Source organism: Peromyscus maniculatus, chromosome 1, assembly GCF_049852395.1.
Source record: "Peromyscus maniculatus bairdii isolate BWxNUB_F1_BW_parent chromosome 1, HU_Pman_BW_mat_3.1, whole genome shotgun sequence".
NCBI lineage: Eukaryota > Metazoa > Chordata > Mammalia > Rodentia > Cricetidae > Peromyscus > Peromyscus maniculatus.
In genome coordinates, this window is record NC_134852.1 from 55,337,774 (window position 1) to 55,358,357 (window position 20,584).

The 20,584-nt window shown below is 44.5% G+C and overlaps 1 protein-coding gene across 1 annotated transcript; it reads right to left on the minus strand.

Annotated features, from left to right (window-relative positions):
- Window positions 1-1,953: 1,953 nt before the first annotated feature.
- On the minus strand, window positions 1,954-18,844 carry Tph1 (tryptophan hydroxylase 1). Its single transcript, XM_015987029.3, has 10 exons — window positions 18,728-18,844; window positions 14,683-14,866; window positions 12,930-13,030; window positions 10,851-10,918; window positions 10,512-10,708; window positions 7,177-7,312; window positions 6,426-6,552; window positions 4,686-4,781; window positions 3,923-4,056; window positions 1,954-2,431 (listed from the first exon to the last, which is right to left on the minus strand). The coding sequence occupies exons 1-10, from the start codon at window positions 18,839-18,841 to the stop codon at window positions 2,257-2,259; spliced, it is 1,332 nt and encodes a 443-aa protein (XP_015842515.1). The 5' UTR covers window positions 18,842-18,844; the 3' UTR covers window positions 1,954-2,256.
- Window positions 18,845-20,584: the final 1,740 nt, after the last annotated feature.

The window sequence follows — 20,584 nt, forward strand, 5'->3', positions numbered from 1 at the left end:
ATATCTACTCACTGCCGTATATATGCTCAACAGCTGTTAAAGTGAGGATGTTTACAAAGACCTGAGATGGATGAATTGTTCTTCCTCGATCTGCTTCCTTGTAGAGCATGGGATGAAACACAGCACTGTGGGATATTTGTACACTGGGTGAAGTTCTGTCCTTGTGATTTGTTTAATAAAAATTCGAATGGCCAATAGCTAAGCAGGAGAGGTTAGGCAGGACTTCCAGGAGAGGTTAGGCAGGGAGAGGAACTTGGAGATGAATCTAGACAGACAGGAGATGCCACTGAGTCATAGAGCAAATTGTCCAAACAGAACTGAGGAGAGGCAAAAAAAAAAAAAAAAAAAAAAAAAAAAAACCCACGTGACAGAGCATGGATGACTAGAAACAGGTATTGAAGTTATCATAATTAATAATAAGTCTCCTTGTCATTATTTGGGGGCTGGCGGTCCCAAAGAAAGTCTGACAAGAAAGACCAACAACAATACAGCTTTTAACAATTTCCTCTGAAGTCTTAAAAAGATTTTTTTAAAATCTAGTGTAAAAAAAAAAAAATCTAGTGGACTCGAAGCATGTTCAATGGTATATGACTTTACTATTATGTGAGAAACAGGTAGAATTTTTAATTTTTTATTTTATCTGTATGGATGTTTTGCCTCCATGTATGGCTGTGCACCATTTGCATGCATGCCTGATATCTACGGAGACCAGAAGACATTGGATCCCCTAAAACTGGAGTTCCAGATGGTTGTGAGCCACCACGTGGGTACTGGGAATCAAACTCAGGCCCTCTAAAAGAGTGGCTAGTAAACCCGGCGGTGGTGGCACACGCCTTTAATCCCAGCACTCGGGAGACAGAGCCAGGCGGATCTCTGTGAGTTCGAGGCCAGCCTGGGCTACCAAGTGAGTTCCAGGAAAGGCGCAAAGCTACACAGAGAAACCCTGTCTCGAAAAACCAAAAAAAAAAAAAAAAAAAAAAAAAGAGTGGCTAGTGTTCTTAACAGCTGAGTCCTCTATCCTACCCTGGTGGTAGTGAACTCTTAAACTGTACTGTAGGTTCTCTCTCTCTCTCTTCTCTCTCTCTCTCTCTCTCTCTCTCTCTCTCTCTCTCTCTCTCTCTCCTCTCTGTCTCCCTCCTCATCCCTCCCTCTCTTCCTCTCTTTCTCCCTTCTTCCTTCTCTCAATCCTTCCCTTTTCTCTTTACATCCTTTATGAAGTTTATAGCTTCGCTCTGCTACATTCTCCCACCATGCCTTGCTTCACCACAGACTCAAAACACAGGAACAGCTTCTAATGGACCAAAGCATCCAAACCTATGAGCCAAAATAAACTTTTCTTCTTTACAAGCTGATTGCATCTGGCACTTTGCTACAGTAATGAAACTGTTTACGCAACTGCTCACACTAACGCTGCACAGCTGAGACCACATGTGCTGCCCATCCTCACAGTCCTCACACAATTACACTCTCGGGCCCAGACTGCTCTCCTTGGCCCCTCTCCTTTTCCTTCCCCATGTCCTACCTTCTTCCCTCACTGTCTTCTCATTTATGTCCTAGTGTGAAACCTTGAGATAAAGTGCCAGGGAAAGCTGGGATTGCAGGCGCTGCCATGCCTGGCGGAGTCTTGGTGACTTCTGTGTCCCCATCAGACATTGCATTGGAGCCAGCCTGCTCTTACCAGTCATGCGCTAGGACCAAGCCCTCTGCACTTCTGTCCATGCTAGCAACAGGGACAGCTAGTCTCCTGTACATCTAGTGTGTGAACACGCCTGAGCTGTTACAAAATTGGTGACAGGTCACAGATACAGACACACTCGTCAATTCGTCCAAAGTGGCCATTTGCTAATGACAGACTGGGATGAGACCAGCTCTGAGCGGTGTCAAACAACTTGCCCATCAAAAAATGGGCATTCGGTACAAAGGCCATGATGGGGGGTGGGGGGGAGTGGAGGGAAGAAAGGGAAGGGGGAGAATGATTTAATTATATTTTAATGAAATAAATATTTTAAATGGGAATTTGGTGAATCACATGGCATGCGAATTATATTTCCCTAAGCAGGTGCCAAAACACAAAACAAAAGCAGAAGTTAGCTGTGGCTGAAGCGTCCAGGTGTGCATTTTCAGAGACAGAAAGAGATGGGAGACTTTGTTAACCCAGGAGCTGCTGTCCTTCCTCAAGCAGGTCTTGGGAGAAGCAAGAGGCGGCCCTGGCTCTGAAGTGATGCTCATTGGCGTTCTGGATTCAGACTGGAGGCATCACACACTGGGCTGCCTGCTGACCTTAGTGAGGGCATCACTGACGACATCGAGGTCATACCGCAACTCATTCACAGCGCTGGCTATGCTCTTGGCGTCTCGCAGAACCTGAACACTCTGAGTGTACGGATTGTACTTCACTCCAAATGGGCGCTTTACAGTTTTGGTAAATTCTCTATTTAAGAAAACAAGTAAAGGAGTGTTAATTTCTATGAGAGTGAGTGAGAAAACTAAACAAAGGACAGAAGACCTGGTCACACACAGATACAGACACAGACACAGACAGACATACACATACACAGACAGACACACATACCTGCTTTCTCTGTCCTGACACCAGTGGCCTCAACACCATCTTTTGAGGGAAAGCTCAATCCCTCCTCTCTCTCCCTTTCCTCCCCCCCCCCATTCTCCCATACTGAGCACTAACCCCATGTCTTCTGTCTTGGAAGTGATCCACAACCCATCTTTTGACCTCACGGCTTCACTAAGGGCATCCACCACAGTAGCTTTATCTGTCAGTATGTCAGTAGATGAGGGCAATACTGAGCTACACAGTAACAGACTCCTCAGCCATACCTTACATAACAAAAGAGGGGACAGAATGGGGGAGGGCAGAGGGAGTCCTACCCTCCTGTACTTGTGAGATTTTTCGGCTTAGAATGTTTCTAGCTTTCTCTCAAATGGCTGGAGTTCCTCCCCCCCCTCCTCATTTTCTCATGGTTTAAAATCTGTTTCCTTTATCAAGCTGACCTTTGAACCTCTTACTTGGTACCCTACAGAACAATCATGCTCAGAGACCCCAAAGGATAACTGTGCAGCTGAAAACAAGTGTACATGCTTGGGGACTGGAATCCAGGTTCCCATCCATCTGGTCTCCCCAGTGGGGACCAGTGCAGCTTTGCACAAGGATGCTGTCAGTGCTAGAGAAAGCACACCTGCCATGGTTGCCATGGTTATTGGGTTCTGTGCATAGCAAGCCCCTGGGAGATAAGCATTTTCCTCAACCCCTGCATGCCCCTTTCCTCACAGTGTGGCTTCATGTCTCCCTGCATCACATGCTAGTTCCTGGAGCCTGCTTCCATAGGCACGTCCTCCCTGCTACCGTGACCTCAGTCCAGATTCTACTTTACATGGAGTTCACAAGAATCTAAAAAGTGTCTGTCTGTGCTCCAGCTCTTCCCCTCTAGACTGCACCCTTACCTGATGATGAGTCGGGAGATCTGGCTGCACTGAAATATCCCCACGCATCTCTCTCGCTTCATCTTTCTCCATGTCGTTTCAGCCTAAAACTTGACACGTCCCAGTTCTAGCTAGTCTTCCACCTGCCTCGCTTACCTCTAAGATTTCTGAGATTCTCCAGCTGGAGAGGAGACCAGTGGAGGCAAGACAGTGCCTCCATTATTGTCACTTCCTGTATTACTACAGTAGTGTATCTATCGTTTCTTTTCCCGCTGAACTATGAACTCTGCTGGGAAGGAATGGGGAGGAGCCAACCTCTCAATGTATCTCATTCCCATATGCAACTAATTAATATATAATATTCAACCGACTCTAAACAATGGATATGTGGGCACCCGATTACCTGCTCGCTCACACCTGTGGTTATTGTATCTTTGGACATTACTTTTGCAGCAAATGGAAACTTGAGGGAGATAGGATTTACCTCATCTTCTCCTTTGCATCTTCAAAGCTCTCAGACACAAAGTAAACATCCTGGAAGGTTGTGATGAGACATTCCTGCTTGCAGGCAACCTTGGGATCAAAGGGCTTAACTTTGGCATGTCCAGAAAGCGCATGCTGGAGGGGCAAAGATCGGCAATCAGATACTGCCTCTGTCTTCACAGAACACACGGCTGCAGGGACTGGCTCTGAGTCACGCAAGGGACCTGCCTGCATCTCTGCTTCATCCAGTCTAGCCCAAGAAAAGAGGCTTGCTGTCCCCCACAAATGACTCAAGACCATCTCAGTGGTTTTATTTTGACTTCCTTCATCACATAGGAGGTACCCAAGGATCTTTATTGATTCACTTATTTATTTATTTATGCCTTATGGCACCTACTCTTTACCTCCACTAGTCACTCTTACATTTATTTATCCACCACCAGAGAGCAGCCTCCTTGCACACAAGACAGTACCTTGGACAGCGTCTGTAGCGTGGCTTACCTCACAGAGCTCACTTTCCTATTTGGTACAGAGCTTATTGCTTGCATCCCAGAAATTTGTTTAAAGCTTTAAAACACTTTCTATTTAAAAGACACATTTTTCCCCTAGAAATTTGGGAGAGTAGAGAAAATTGTTCTCAAAACATGTTTACTGCCACCTAAAATATTTGCCGCGGTAAGCACTTGCTCAGACACAAGCCCTGCCTCCAGACGTGCTGATAGTGTTGGTGGACACAGTTATGTGCAAAGACTTACGACTCTTACTTTGAGCTCACTGATGGAAGAAAGCAAGCCGGCACCGAAGACTCTCAGCTGTCCATCTTGTTTGCACAGACCAAACTCCACAGTGAAAAAGTAGCACTGCAAAAGGATGTCAACATTATGTTTACATCCTGAGCACCTCAATCTAAAGCAAATTCCAGTTCTCAGACACTGGCCCATAGCACACATAGAAACAAGCCCAAGACTTCCAGCCTAGATCCCAAGTCCCCCCACAATCTGGCCTGTTGTGCATCAGGACTTTCTAAAGCTGATGTGAAGACTCTCATATACAGTTAAAAGTTACCAAGGAGTCCAGAGATCTCTCTGTGTGTATGTGTTACCCCTAGCTACACTGGCCATATTGAAGTTAAAACCAAGCAATTTAGGTGCTTAAAAATCAGTTTTAAATACAGTAAATCCACTGTATAATAATGTAAGCAACACTTTAATGAAAGTATGTTTTACAAAACAAAAAGTAGCAAGAGTAGCATTGTTTTATAATTGTTATTCACCTTTTCAACTTATTTTGATTATTTTTTTTTATGTGTATGTGTGTATGTGAGCACTTACAAAGGCCAGAAGATGGCATGGGACCCCCTGGAGCTAGAGTTACAGGAAGTTGTTAGCTGCCCAATGAGGGTGCTGGGAAACTCAAGTCCTCTGGAAGAGCAGGAAGAATATTCCCAACTATGTAGCCATCATCTTTTTAACTTTAATTTAATTTAATTTCTTTCACATTTATTTGTGTGTGTGTGTGTGTGTGTGTGTGTGTGTGTGTGTGTGTGTGTGTGTGCGTGCGTGCCTGTGAAGGTGTGAAGGTCAGAGGACACTTTGTGGGAAGCTTCTTTCCTTTCACCATGGGATGGAACTCAAGTCGTCAGGCTTGGTGACACTGAGCCATCTCCCTGGCCCTGATTTTAATTTTTGACAATACAATCCTATGGATTCACAGTGTGGAGTGACGGAGTCAGCTAACACCACACTGTTCACATCTTGTCCATGTCTGGCTAGACAGTATTTAATGTCTGATGGGAAGGCAGATGGACTACCATATCTGCTTTTGTATTTAATCTTTTGCAATATGTTGTTTTGGTTCAAGTATATGAAGAAAGCCCAACTTCACACAGTTATGTAGTTAGAAAAGGTCTGGGTATTTGATTCTCTTCTTCAGAGAAATGTGCATATTCTTTAAACTACCTCACTCAGCATATGGCAGTTGCTTAAAGTTCAGACTCAATGTGGCATCCAAGCCCTGTCTGTCACATTAAAAATACACTTGTGTCTTTTGCTTATGAATGATTTTGTCCTGAAGGACTCAACAAAAGGCCTCAGGGACCCCTAACATCCCTAAACCATAACTTCATCACCAGTTAGCCTATTCCACATCCCTCCCCCACCCTCAGCTGTTTCCTAGTGGTACCGAGTCCCTTCTCATCTGTCTTGTGCCTCATCCTAAAATGTCCTTCCTTCCTTCCCTAGTTCATAAGACATCACTCATTTTCTAATCTAAAAATTAGTGTATTAAAGCAATCTTGTGCTTCTCTGTCTTGTTTTAAAGCCGTGTTTCCTTTTGAGAAATCTTAAATTTTTAAATCTTCATTTAACATTATTTAAATTCATAAACAAATAAGCAAAAACAAATTTTCTAATGGCTGTCTTAAGCATAGACTTCAAACTACCCACATACTCCCAACCACACCCAATGAAGAATTCTGGACTATACAGCTGTTTCCAGATGTATACCGTTGCCAGTTTTTGAACAGTCTCCTCTGAAGCTCCAAGGGAAGCCAGGCCAATTTCTTGGGAGAATTGAGCAAAACTGGGTTCAGCCAAGAGAGGAACATGACCTAAGAGTTCATGGCAGGTATCTCTGAAACAGAGACACAGTCTGTCACACTGTGATGCCTGGCACAAATGCATAAAGAACTGTTGAATCCCATTGAAAGTCAACCTTGTTTTCACTCTAGTTGATCAGGAGTAATGGATCATAGAGGAAATTAGCTGAATAAAGAAATGCCATTGGCTCCAAATCTCATCCCCTCAACACACATCCACTGATATCCCAAGTCCTCCACCCAAATCAAGTCTCTACTCCCATGTTTCCTCAACAAGACCCTCTCTGATCACACTTCCCAAAACAACACTCATATACATGCCTGTATTCTTTCTTTTCTGGTTTTATTTTTTTCCCTCCATGGCACACACCATCATCTGACATGATACATACTACATTTACTTATTTATCATCTGTAGATTCCCTCGAAATACAAACTTGGTGAAGACAATAATTTTATCTGATTTTTCCATCCCTTGTGCACCGAACTGCACCTGGCACCTAACAAGTTGCCCATTAACATAACAACAACAAGTGGTTGTATGTGTTTCAATGCCAGTCACCACCCTAACGGCTTCACTGAACACTTACAAGATGTTTTGTGCAGTGGTACCGTCACTCTAAGTAACAATCGGCTGAATGAACGACTTAAGTACTTACGGCTCTGGAGTATAGAGGGGATCTGAACTGTGTCTCACATACTGCGTGCAGTGAAAGACTCGGAAGGCTAACCCTGACAGGAAATCTCTTGGTGAGAGGTAACCAGCCACAGGACGGATGGAAAACCCTGTACATGCTGCAAAGCAAAGGAGAAAACAGACAACTTTCACCTCCGACGCAGAGCACTGACACTGGCCGGTGGCGCCAGGGAGCCCTTTCAAGGGGACGTGGAAACGAAAATGCAGCTTATGCAAACTGCAGCAAGCTGAGCATTACTAGGCACGCCCCACGGCCGGGTGGCGATCCTTTGACACACATCCCCTCCTTTCATGATAACAAAGGGGTTCCCTCTTTATTGTAACAGCTATAAAACACAGAACAATGTGCTCAGGACTCCAGGAGAAGGTAAAAGTGAAATACGAACTCGGGAGGCCCTAGATTACACTTGGCACCCTTCTTCAAACATGGGGAGCAGTCTAACTCCTACACACTGACAGTGGACATGTGAACTGGGGCGGTCATTGTGGAAGCTTCTCAAAAGGAAAAAAAAAATAACTAGAAATAGAACTGCCTTATGACCCAGGTAGACCATTCCTGAGCATATTCCCAAAGGACATTAAGTCAGCACACCACAGAGATACGTGTGCATCCACGTTTATTGCTGCACTAGTCACAGTAACCAAGAAACAGTCAGCCTAGATGTCCGTCAGCAGTACATATACACAGTGGGATTGCATCTCATCATAAAGAAAAAGGACATCATAACATTTGCAGGAAATGGGTGTAACTGACAAGCCAGGCAAATATTGAATGTTTTCTCTTATATGTGGAAGCTAGATTGAAATCCCCGTGTGTGTGTGTGTGTGTGTGTGTGTGTGTGTGTGTGTGTGTCTGTGTGTGTGTGTGTGTGTGTCTGTCTGTCTGTCTGTCTGTCTGTCTCTGTCTCTCTCTGTGTGTGTCTGTGTGTGTGTCTGTCTGTCTGTCTCTCTCTCTCTCTCTCTCTCTCTCTCTCTCTCTCTCTCTGTGTGTGTGTGTGTGTGTGTGTGTGTGTGTGTGTGTGTGTCTGTTTGTAGGTCATGAAACAAAGGGGAATATGAAGGGGGAGAAGGGATCTTGGGGAGCAGGTAGCAGGGCGAGAAAGTGTAAACGAATGCATGTGACATGAAGGAAGAAGACACACTGTTTAGGAGAAGAAAGGGGCAGTGGACTGGCTCTGGACATGTAAGTAAAAAACACCATAATGGAGCCTATTACTTTTATGGTACTTTAGAAATTAATTTTAAAAGTATTTTTTATTACAGCCATTTTTAATCCAAGCTATTTTAGGCATGATTACCTTCTTTAACTATTTTTATTTCCGATAACCTGGATGGTTCTATTCCACCCAAATGCCAAGATTGTCTTCCATGTACTAGAAAAGAGTTGCTGGGTTTCGGAAGCTCAAGGATCCTTGTGCGCTGTCCTGTACCTCGCCCTGGACCCTCATGTCACGTTTCAGTTCCATCTGTACTCTCTGTGTGTTTGACCCCACTCCGACAGGCAGAAGGCCATCCAACAGGGTCCTCTCCATTTCTTGATGGAAATGCTCCCTACTGTGCTGCCCAATGGGACAACAGCAGTCTGTCACTTCTGAGCAAATACGTGGCTGGTAATGGCCAAGACACTATATTTTGATCAAGTACCTTTTAATTGTTTACAATGTAAAAAGCAACATGTATACAGTGGCCACCATGTTTGACAGTATTGGTATCCTTATCTGACATTTCATGGGAAATGTCCTCTAATTTTGGTTTTTCCTTTTGACAATTGCCCTTGACACAGTAGAATGGCTCCGTGGTGAGCCCAGCTCCAGACCTCAAGGGAACAGCTCTTGGTTTTAGATCCACAAAATGTTGCCTGCAAGCCTGATTGAACAATGCCTGTGACACATACTCATGGAGCTGTGTGAGTCTAGGGAGGACACCTGCACTGTTTCTGTACCATGTTTTGAAAGCTTAGGTTTTCATCGGAAACACGTACATTATTTCTGTCCTTGTGAAATGATGCCATGTTTTCCTGTTCAGTTCCTTTAGGTTTTTAAATAAGGAGAATTAAGGGGTCAAATAAATAGGAAGATATTTGTTAACTATCTATGTAAGAAACTCAGACAACACTTTATGCCAGGGGAATAAAAACATTAACAATATGAACCAAAAACCTAACTTCTGGGCTGGGCGTGCAGCTCCTACCCAGTGTCCCCGAGACCCTGTACTGAGTCCCCACAACTGCAAAGCAGCACTTCTCACCCCAGTCTCTGGTTTGCTGAGACAGAGGGAGATACTGATTTTTCTTAAGCGCAGCAGAGTCTGCATCACGATCAATGATCATTTTACCCTCTACGTCAGCTAGAAAAATTAAAGAAGCCTGAATCAAACAAAACTGTTCTGACCTTTTGTTTATTCTTCTAGTTTTGCACACTTCTTTGTTGCAAAAATCATAGAATCTTAGTGTGGAAAAAGGCTCAAGAAATCCCTCAGACACCAGAGCCTTCCCCTAGCATCAGAGACCACCCAACATGAGAGACCACCTAACATGAGAGACCACCCAGCATCAGAGACCACCCAGCATCAGAAACCACCCAACATCAGAGACCACCCAACATCAGAGACCACCCAACATGAGAGACCACCCAACATCAGAGACCACCCAGCATCAGAGACCACCCAGTATCAGAGACTACCCAACATCAGTGACCATTCAACACCAGAGACCACCTAACATGAGAGACCACCCAACATCAGTGACCACTCAACATCAGTGACCACCCAACATCAGAGACCACCCAGCATCAGAGACCACCCAGCATCAGAGACTGCACAGATGCTCTCATCTCCTCTACACATCCTTGAAGGCAGGTGCAGAGGTCTGGTACAGACAACCTCCTTGTTGAGATCTAACCACTTTACAAGCATGGTTTCACATGGCTCTTCTAATGACGTCTCCTTTTTACTTAAAGGCCATATAGTAATTTATCTATCCTATAAAATAGATTCTGATTTGTCAAATGTTTCAACATGTAATGAACATCCCCTGTATCTCCAAGTTAACCCCCAAAATGTCCTACAGATTTTACCCATGTGACACATTTTCAAAATCCCTTGCAATTCTGCTAATTTGTCAGGTCCTAAGCTATGAGAACTCTTTCCAATGTGGTGCCCAGTCCTGGACCCAATACTCCAGGATGAGTTTAGGAGACTCTGGACCTTCCATGTAACTAGATTTCATCCCTCCACAAACAGCACTGTCACAGTTGAAGCAGATCAACACCCCCGTATAGAGCTCTGTTGGCATATTACCTTTTAAAAAGTTGGAGACATCCTCCAGTTGCGGGATGTTGTCTTCCCGATAGCCACAGTGTTTGGAGAGCAGAGGAAGGTTTCTGAGGTACTCCCTGCAGGCATGGGTCGGGTAGAGTTTGTTCAGCTCTCGGAAGATGGTTCCCCAGGTCTTAATCTCTTCTTCTGTGAATTCAATCTTGGGAATGGGGTCCCCACTAATGAGATCAAGATGAGGAATTCTGCATTGTAGTTAGGTAGTTACATTTATGTGACTTTCTATTTACTAAGCAAACACACTTATTCCATTGTTTTGTTATCTCAAAGTTAGATATGTTGGCTTGTAATAAATATACTTACTGTTTGTAGTTCATAGCCAACTCTGCAAAATACTTCCGTCTTCTACGGTAGACATTGTCTTTGAAGCCCTGATAATTAAAAGTAATTTAATATTGAAACTAAAAATATTTGAAAGTGACATCTAGGAAACACTTCATTATTTTGTCTGGAGATATTGAAGAACTACATAATTGTTACCACAAGCAAGCAATGATTAGAGATATGTGGCCATTTTTATTTTGAAGTCAGCAGTTACACACCAGCTTTATCATCTCGTAGATAGAAATAGAAATGATATTTTTATAAGATCCTACAGTGAGTACAAAGGCTGACTAGAGAACACCATCCTAGTTAAGTACATAGCTCTTATCTTGTTTTGTTTTCCTTAATCACTTCACTGTATCTTCAGTTATGTTTACCCATGGTAGGAATTAGTAATAAAAAGACTGAGGTGTAATTCAGCAATAGAGTGTCTGCCTAGAACACTTGCGACCCAGTACGGCAAATAATACTAAATTAGAAGTTAGTACTTAAAATAGTGACTTGACTGAACTCAACTTCCCAGCACTGATCTGCAAGTTGTGTCTGTGGTGTGGAGAGAGCAGGTGAAGGACAGAGGAGGCACAAGAACTTGTGCAGAGAAGGAAAACATGTTCAGGATACAAAAATGCAAGCCGCGCCATGCTTCCGGCCCTTGCACGGTGCGTAGATAGTGTTGAAGACTAGCTGGGGGCCTGCTGGTTATAGGTCTGCTAAGGAGCTTGGATTTTGACCTCAGGGCTGTATTGGTGCTCTCTTAGACTAACAGCGACACTGAGATACAACTCATATGCCACGAGACAGCCATTCATAGGAGCTAGCAACCATGAGCATAGTTTCTGTTTGTTTTTGATTTTGAGATGACATCTCAGTGTTGCCCCGGCTAACCTTGAAACTCGTAATCCTGCCTCCTCAGGCTTGCAAGTGGCCGAGACAACAGGCACCTGTCACTGTGCCCTACGGTCATCCTTACTCTCTAATTCATGAGTGTGTTCAGGGTGGTATGGTCACACACTGTACTATCTGATTTCCGAAAAATTGTGTCACCCCCAAAAGAAACATCATACTAGCTGTCTGCTCCTCATCCCCTCCCACATTCATGCAGCTTAGGAAACAGGAGGTGCTAAAGTGAAGACCAGATCTGTGAGACTCCACAATTGGATCCTCTCCTCTCCTTCCCTCTCAAGAACCCAGAGATTCAAACACAAGCCCAATGCTGTGGATCCCAACTCCTGAGCTCATGGCTGTACTGTAAAATTCTCCAAGGAATCTACTTCTCAGATCATCAAGTGCCTAATCAGCCAATCAAACAGGGCAGAATGGTGGTAGGGTGTTTTTGGATCCACCTTTATTGCCATTTCAAACACCCAAGCCTATTTTAGTAGGAACTGACTACAGACACACTCAGCTCTGGGGATATCTTAATAATGGGAATGCCAGGAGCAGGGCAGATCTCTGAGCCAGTGAAGCTGGATACTTTCCTGTCTGCTGACTCACTTCTACCTCTGTGGAGGACTGCTGCTGATACCTGAAATCCTAATTCCAACAAATTCTATTTCGTTTATAAAAAGTCTTTTCCCACAATCAAGTTTCCCTTACTATTGGGGGGAGCGGGGGGAGGGCAGGAGAGAGGAACAGAACAGGGCAATGGGAGTGAATACAGTCAAAGAGTCTTATATATGTAGGAAATATCACAATGAAACTAAATACTTTGGATAATTAATATATGCTATTAACATGTCTGGAAAAATAGTAGTTGCCCCTAGATCCTAAGGAGATGACTGGGCAGTTAAGAGCATTGGCTGTTCTTGAGGATCCAGGGTTAGGTTCCCAGCATCCACACGGTGTCTCACAACCATGCATAACTCAAGTTCCAGAGGATTTAATGCCCTCTTCTGGCTTCCAGGGACACTTCTGGCACATACATAAATGCAGGGGAAAACAGCATACACTTATAATTAAAATAAATAAATTCTTTCTAAAAGTTTTTAAATTGCCCTTAATGTCTAGTTTGCCTTAAAGTATTTTTACTAGACTATTTTTTTTTTTAAAAATATTTACAGGATGGTCCGCGTCGAGTTCAGATCCGTACATCAGCACTCTGTTGGCACAGAAGTCCAGGTCAGAAATCTTCTTTGGAAACCAAGGAACAGTCTCCATAACTGCAAAATAAAACCCCAAAGCCACTGAAGGTTGAGGAGACAAAGTTAACCAAAGAGAAATTCAGAAACAAGTGCAGTTGGATGAGACGAAAACTTGTATATGGAAGGAAAATGAGTATGACTTGAGTGAATCGCTCTACTTCAAGGAATTATATTTTAATTAAAACCACTAGCTTTACTTTCTAAAAAAATTTAATATTCAGGTTGATTTCCCAAGTGCTAAAGCTTACCGTTCTTAAGTAACAAACCAAATGTTTAAATGTTTTAAGTCACGTATATAATTATCCGGTGAAGGCAAACTAGGACAATGCAGCTCCGCAGACCAGCACGCAAGTCCAGGAAAGGCTTTCAATACCTGTGTTTGTTTGAGGCAATGTATCATATCTAAACATCTAATTTCTAGATTTAAAAAAAAAATATTTGCAAGAGGCAGTGGCACACGCTTTTAATCCCAGTACTCTGGAGCCAGAGGCAGACGAATTTCTGTGAGTTCGAGGCCAGCCTGGTCTACAGAATAAGTTACAGGATAGCCAGGGCTATACAAAGAAAACATTTTTATTTTATTATTTTTAATTCTGTGTGTGTGTGTGTGTGTGTGTGTGTGTGTGTGTGTGTGTGTGTGTGTGTGTGTGTATTGATGCCAAGGAGGCCAGAGGCCAGAGGTGTAGGATTCTCTGGAACTAGAGTCATAAGTCACCTGGTGTGTGTGTGTGTGTGTGTGTGTGTGTGATCTGACCTCAGTTGGTGTGCATTAAATATTAAAGGTGCCATCCAGCATTCTAGAAAACTCTTCACTGTGTAGGTGAGGTAAGCAAATTGCAGACACCAAGGCAGTTTACCCAAGGTAAACGTTACCCCTGAGAGGGGAGGCCTGGAACTCAGCCTTCCTGCCCTGTGCCTTGTCCTCTGTGTTTTAAGGAGAGCATTCAGGGACTCGGGGAAGTTGCTCCCTGCCAGCCAGAAACGGAGGTGAGTCCACAACTTAACAATGTCATGAAGGCCTAGCAGATGAACAGCAGCCCTGGCCACGCCCCAAATATTGTGATGTAATTCAAAGAGACTCCACTGAGTATAAAAAACTAAATGAATCCAGTTTGTCTTTGTCTTAACTAAATTACAAGGATTTCTTGTCAGAAACGGAGACCTTAGCCTCAGTCTTTTCCATCTGAGGATCTGAAATCTTGGAAGGCTTTATATCACCTGAGCAGTTGTTTTTGGTGGGAATGTGGTATATAATAGGTTTCAGATCACAGATGCCAAACACTGCCAACGTTTTCCCCAAATTCAAATATCTGTTTGATATCTGTCTGACACTAACTACGCCCCAGAAGGTCTATGAAGAGCGCGGGGAGGGGAGATCAGGGTTGTGGAACCAGAAGTGACTGACACGCTAAGAGAGGGCACTGACCTCTGACCCACCCCTTCTCACGTTCGAGGTTTCTTTTACTCCTCCGCCTGCCATCAAATGCTGCCTCGTAATTTTTCCCTAGAATTCTGATCAGTTGCTGTTGATCTCCCCTTCACTACCGCACTATGAAGACTTCAGAAAGACAGAGTTTTCTTTTTATCTCCTCGTCCTCAAGACGAAGACAAGGCCGGACACACGTTGGGTGCTTGCTCTTGGAGGTGGGGCTTTGCCTTCTCAGACATACCGTCTTCCTTCACAGTGAGCTGACCCGGGGAGTCCACAGAGAGGAGAGTGGTGTGGGACTCCAGCAGGGGAAAGATGTCATTCAGCTGTTCTCTGGTGATGTCGCAGTCAACAAAAATCTCCAACTCTGAGTTTCTTCGATTTGATTTCCGGGACTCAATATGTAACAGGTTCACGTGGTTCTCCTGTATGAAGCAGAGGGTAAAGATTGAGTGGCCCTGCCTTGGATGCTAATAATCTTTGAGAAGAGTACTTTCATTAGCACTGGAAAAACAATTTAACACTTGTCAGAATTAGCTCAAAGGGCGGAAGAAAGTGTTTTTAATGCTGCTAATGGCAAAATAATTCCCTCCTGCAATATGTAAGATTAAATGAAAGTGTGAAAACTCATCATAAGTGACAACTACAGGAGGTCCTCCAATCAGTCGGGGTTGGTTAGAATTCAGACCTAATCACCAAACGCTGAGTTGGGCATGATGGTGCATGCCTATAGTTCCAACACTTGAGAAGTAGAAGAACCCTGAGTACAAGGTCTTCCTCTGCTACATAGTGATTTTGAGGCCACCCTGGCTCTACTCTACATAGTTTCCTCCACCTCTCTCTCTCTCTCTCTCTCTCTCTCTCTCTCTCTCTCTCTCTCTCTCTCTCTCTCTCTCTCTTTCTCTCTCTCTCTGTGTGTGTGTGTGTGTGTGTGTGTGTGTGTGTGTGTGTGTGTGTGTGTGTGTGTCTTCAGTTTCAGTCAGAGCTAAGTACTGAACCCAGGGCCTTGTACATTCTACACTCTACTACTAAGCTACATTCCTAGCTCCCATAGTCCCTTTCTCAAAAGCTAAAACATGGGTCAACAATATGGCTCAGTGAGTCAATGTGTTTGCCACCAAGTCTGAGGACCTGAGTTCAAACCCTGGACCCCACAAGGTAGGAGAGAACTGACTCCTGCACACTAACCTACAGAGAGAGAGAGAGAGAGAGAGAGAGAGAGAGAGAGAGAGAGAGAGAGAGAGAGAGAGAGAGAGAGAGAGAATAAACATTTAATAATAAATAATTTTTTTAAAAAAATCTCAAATACCAAATTGCTGGGATAAAAGGATCCTGGAGAAAGTTTTTTCAGAAGGTGATGTTATTGTTACTTGAAAATTTTCATGTATTAAAATATCAAAATGATATGAATAGCCATGGTAACCAGTTTAAGCAGACTGCTTCTTTTCATCCATGTCAGTCTGAGATCTGGGTACCACATTGCAAACTTCAATGGGGAGAGCATTTGAACATTTGAGGAAAAGCACTTCAGACCAAAAAGTCAAACATGAGGACCAATCACCAAATGATTTTTTAATCTGAAAATACATGAAAGACTCAGAGCAGATGACGTATACTAATCCCTACATCCAAACATAACTTCATGAACACCCACGAGGCCAGGTAAGGAGCATGATGGTCATGAAGAATGGCAGGATGCACACGGGATCTAGAGTCTAGTCGGGGAAAAGGAGGAAAGACAAGCAGCAGGTTTGGATGAACGGATGCTCATCGGAGAGACAAAGTATGAACCCAGGAGAACAGAAGGTGGGCGCCACAGTGCACCTGAGGACCGAACGGAAATGAGGAAGGCAGAAAGGAAGGGCAGGCCAAGCTGAGGGACCATGTGCAGCTGGGGAGAAGACTCCGCAGAGAAAGTACTTGTCATGCTCTACACCCAGGCTATCTGAGAAATGAAACGACTCTGAAGAGTGAGCAGGGCATGGTGGCTTACCTCTGCAGTCACAGCACTTGGGAGGCTGAGGAGTTCCAGGCCAGCCTGAACTACAGAGGGAGACCCTGTCTACATAAAATAGATAAGGAAAAACACAGATTTGGAGCAAGGAGAGATAGAGCAGGAGATTGGTACTTTATAAGTTTACAGAATGTGTTGAGTTTTTAAACCACATCTAGAAACTCTAACAATAAATAAAAATGAGAAGTGATGGAAGAAGAAATAAAGGTTTATACTCCAGAGGTCCAGAGATAGTCAATACAGTAAAAATAATAATATAAGCCAGGCTTGCTGGTATAGGCCTGCAATCCTAGCTACTTGGGAGGCTGAGGCAGGGGGATTATGGGTTTGGGGGCAGCCTGGATACGTTAGTGAGACTTTCTCAATAAGTAAACAGAGCTGAGGACACCCCTGAGTGACAGAGCTTGTGCCTAGCATGCTCAAAGCCCTCGGTTTAACTCCTAGTATGTCAATAATAATAATAATAATAATTATTATTAATAGTGTAGTATTAAATTTGGGGAGTAAGGGGTAAAGGAACAAAGGGAGATGGTATCAATATCATTGCTCACACTGAGAACAAATTAATTCACAGTGCCAGGAGGGAACGATAGCAAAGTTTGTATTTTATAGCTCATCACCAAAGAAGAAAGGGAGAGAAACAGGTTGGAGGAGCTGGCTGAAGCTCTGCCATGTGGTAGGAGCCCTGCTCCCAGGCTCTTCTAGAGCAGTGTCTGCATTTAAATGTTTAGTCACTGAATGGCTAAATAATATGTCACGGAGAGACAAACCTGCTTCATAATCATAGCCAGCATTTATTGACCATTTACTTTGTACAACCTCAAGCACTTTGAACAATTTAACTATTAATTCTTAACGACATGAGGTAGGCAAGGTTCTCTCTTATTTTATTGAGACACGCAGAGAGATTAACTCCCAATGCCCATCCAGCTAATGAGGGCTTTGTACACACACAGTCCGCTTCTAGAACATGCCCAGCCATGTGGTGTGCAAGCACCATAGCATAGCCTGTTCACACAGTTTGTTAGAAATCAGTTTTTGTGTTCCTGGGTCCTTAAACCAGGTTAGGGCCTCCAGTTCCATGACGTCACCAGATCCAGTGTCTCTCTTTACTTTGCACATGTATGTGTGTGTCATGAACTCACTAAATTGTTTGTGTCTGCCTCCTTTTCCAGACCACACTATCTGTGAAGAAAGGCACCATGTCTAGTTTGTTCAGATCCACACGCTTAGTGAAGAGTCCAGGGCCCTGCACATAGCAAGTGCTCGATAAACATCTGCGCTCTGCCTGATTCACCATTTTTCACCAGGAGACGTGGAGGAGAGGGGCTCAGTGGGTGACGGAAGTGCCTGCTGCACGTGCATAGGTTTGAATCCCCAGCAACCACATCAGCAGCTCGGTGCAGCCACTTGCCGGTAACGCCACACCATGGGGTGAGAGCCAGGGGAATCTCCGGGGCTTGCTGGCTGCCAGCCTAGATTCAGGCCCAGTGAGAGACCCTGTCTTAAAGGAATAAGGCATAGAATGATAGAGAACGGCACCTGACATCCTCCACTGGCCTCTGCACATGTACATAACACACACACACACACACACACACACACACACACACACACAAAGTAAAAAGAAAAACTTTGTTAAGCCTCATAAGTGCACATTAGCCCACAGTCTCCCTATGCTGCGCTGAAAACAGATTTGAGGACCATGGGCTCTGAAGCTCTGATGTGGCTCCATGTACCTAATTTCAGAATCCTTACCACTTTGTCACCTGAAGATATTTAATATATCATTAAATAATATCAGCATTGCATGGTTAGGCCTTTCGCTAAGTGTGAAACACTTTATTTAGTTGCAATCTCTCAAATGTATGCAGTGACTCCTCCTCTAACATCCTCCTTAGCTATTTGTTCTCTCCTAGGCTGCTGTATTTCTTGCCCATTTCTCAGAACTGAACACTACTGTATCTGTTTTGTGTATGTGCTCCTGAGTGTTGTGCATCACAGGTGTGAAGCACCCAGAAGAGGACATCGGGTCCCCCGGAACTAGACAGAGATAGCTGTGAGCTGTCTGGTGTGGGTGCTGGAAACGGAACCCATGTCTTCCACAAGGAAGTATTTTTAGCCGCTGAGCTGTGTCTCCACTCCCTGAACAATACTTTAGTAAGTTGTTAAAAGACTTCTGAAGGCCGTCTCCAAGGAACTGACAGTACCTTACATTTTAAATAGAATTTCAGAGACTCGTTTTCAGATGGGCTTTATGGGAAATCCATACCTGGAAGATTTTCAGTGCTTTTATGAGTCCTCCAACTTCATTCTTTAAGGAAAAAATGAGGGCCACTCTCCCCCTTTCTGAAGAATGCTCTTTGTTCTCCTTGTCTTCAATCATGGTGAATCTGAAGTAGGAAAGTTCAGTTGAGTACTAAGCGGAGAGCTGGGCAGCAGCGGTAACTTCATCCATCTTCCTGCTCCCATCCCTTCATCTGCAAACCCACATGTCTGGCAGGCTTTTCGAGGGGGCAGTGGGGCCAGAAGGTGAGACACCCCTAACACAGTGCCCAGAGTGGCAGGGGCACCTGCTGTGTCTCAGAATCTTCCCTTTCTTCTTTCTGACCATTGAGGGCAACAATCAAGCCTTCCAGGCTCTGGCGGTCTCCCTGGTTATTTCAGCCCCAAACTGAGTCCTCTGTGAAGGTCTACCTCATCTCCCATCAGAATTTGGGGAGCTTCCCTGCATGCTTCATCCCATTCAGAGTGGGGACCAGGCCTGTTTCCTTTGTAAACTAAAATGAAACTAGAAACCAGAGCCTCGAGAGACTAACACACCCATGGTCACACTGCCGCAGGGGGTGAGCACACGCTGTTACATGGGGTCTTTGACAGCTCACACCCTTTGGCTGTCCTGAACACTTTTGCCTGACCTGGTGAAATCAGGTCCCTGTGCTGACAGTCACATTCCTATCCACTGGTAATGCTGCCTGTTGATCTGCCTAGCATTCATTCAGCAATCTTTCTCTCTCTCTCTCTCTCTCTCTCTCTCTCTCTCTCTCTCTCTCTCTCTCTCTCTCTCTCTTTCCTTTGGTTTTTCAAGACAGGGTTTCTCTGTGTTGCTTTAGAGCATTTCCTGGAACTCTCTCTGTAGACCAGGCTGTCCTCGAACTTACAGAGATCCGCCTGCCTCTGCCTCCCGAGTGCTGGGATTAAAGGCGTGTGCCACCGTTGCCCAGCTCTTCATTCAGCAATCTTAAAGTCCTTGTAAGAACCTCAAAGTTTTCTCTAGTATTTCTCCTCCCCCCCCCCCCCCCCCCGCTTTAGTCTTCTATTCCCCTTTTTAGCTCCTTTGCAGCCAGGTAAAATAAAAGGGAGGGCCACCCTCAAAGGAAGAGGTTTACCCTCAAGGGCAGGAGATCACCCTGAAAGGAAAGGAGTCACTTTCAAAGGCGGGGAGGAATCCTGCTTGTCCGAATGAAGATGTCCCAGTGTGCAGGACCCCGCACTGGAAATAAGACCTGCCAAGCAGGAGGTCAGCTGACCAGTAGCCTTGGCAGAGCACAGTGAAGGGAGAGTGAGCACACGGACCCTTTGTTTCCTTAGCTTCATCACCAGTAAGTGAAACTTCCAATTCTTTCATCTTGGAAGCACAGCTGAGGCTTTCCAAAGTGTGGGCAGTTTGAAGGTACAAGGAGGAGAATCCCTAGGGATCTGGACATTCTTTTCCAGATGGGAAGTGGGAAAGAAGTGGAGACGAAATACAGACAAAAAGGCTCTAGCAAGCACCCAGGAGGTAAAGGAACCCTCCAGAAAGGCAAGGCAGAGGCTGCCTCCATCCCGGAAGATCAGAACGATCTAGGGCAGTAGCTACAACCCATGGGCAGGTGAACGCCAGTCACTGAGGATGTGATCCTGTAACACTTAGTTAGAATCCCACCCTTGACATCCCACAGGCACATCTGGAGCTTGTCTCCTCCAGTACCACTCCAAGATGGCTAGGCTGCAACATCAAAGGGGTTCACTTTAAACCTCTGAAAATATAGTTACATTTAATCATGGTTAAGTTTACCCAGACAATAAACTAGCTCTGCATCTCAAGGACCCATGCCTCTGTCAGTTGTGACCTGGGATGGAGTACTGA

Excerpts from the sequence above, each read along its gene's own strand:
- Tph1 (XM_015987029.3), bottom strand. The coding sequence starts at position 18,841 with ATGATTGAAGACAAGGAGAACAAAGAGCATTCTTCAGAAAGGGGGAGA. Across the intron at positions 14,867-18,727 it reads AAGCACTGAAAATCTTCCAG|GAGAACCACGTGAACCTGTT; the intron begins GTATGGATTTCC and ends TGCTTCATACAG. Across the intron at positions 10,919-12,929 it reads AACTCGACGCGGACCATCCT|GGCTTCAAAGACAATGTCTA; the intron begins GTAAATATTTTT and ends TTTAATTATCAG.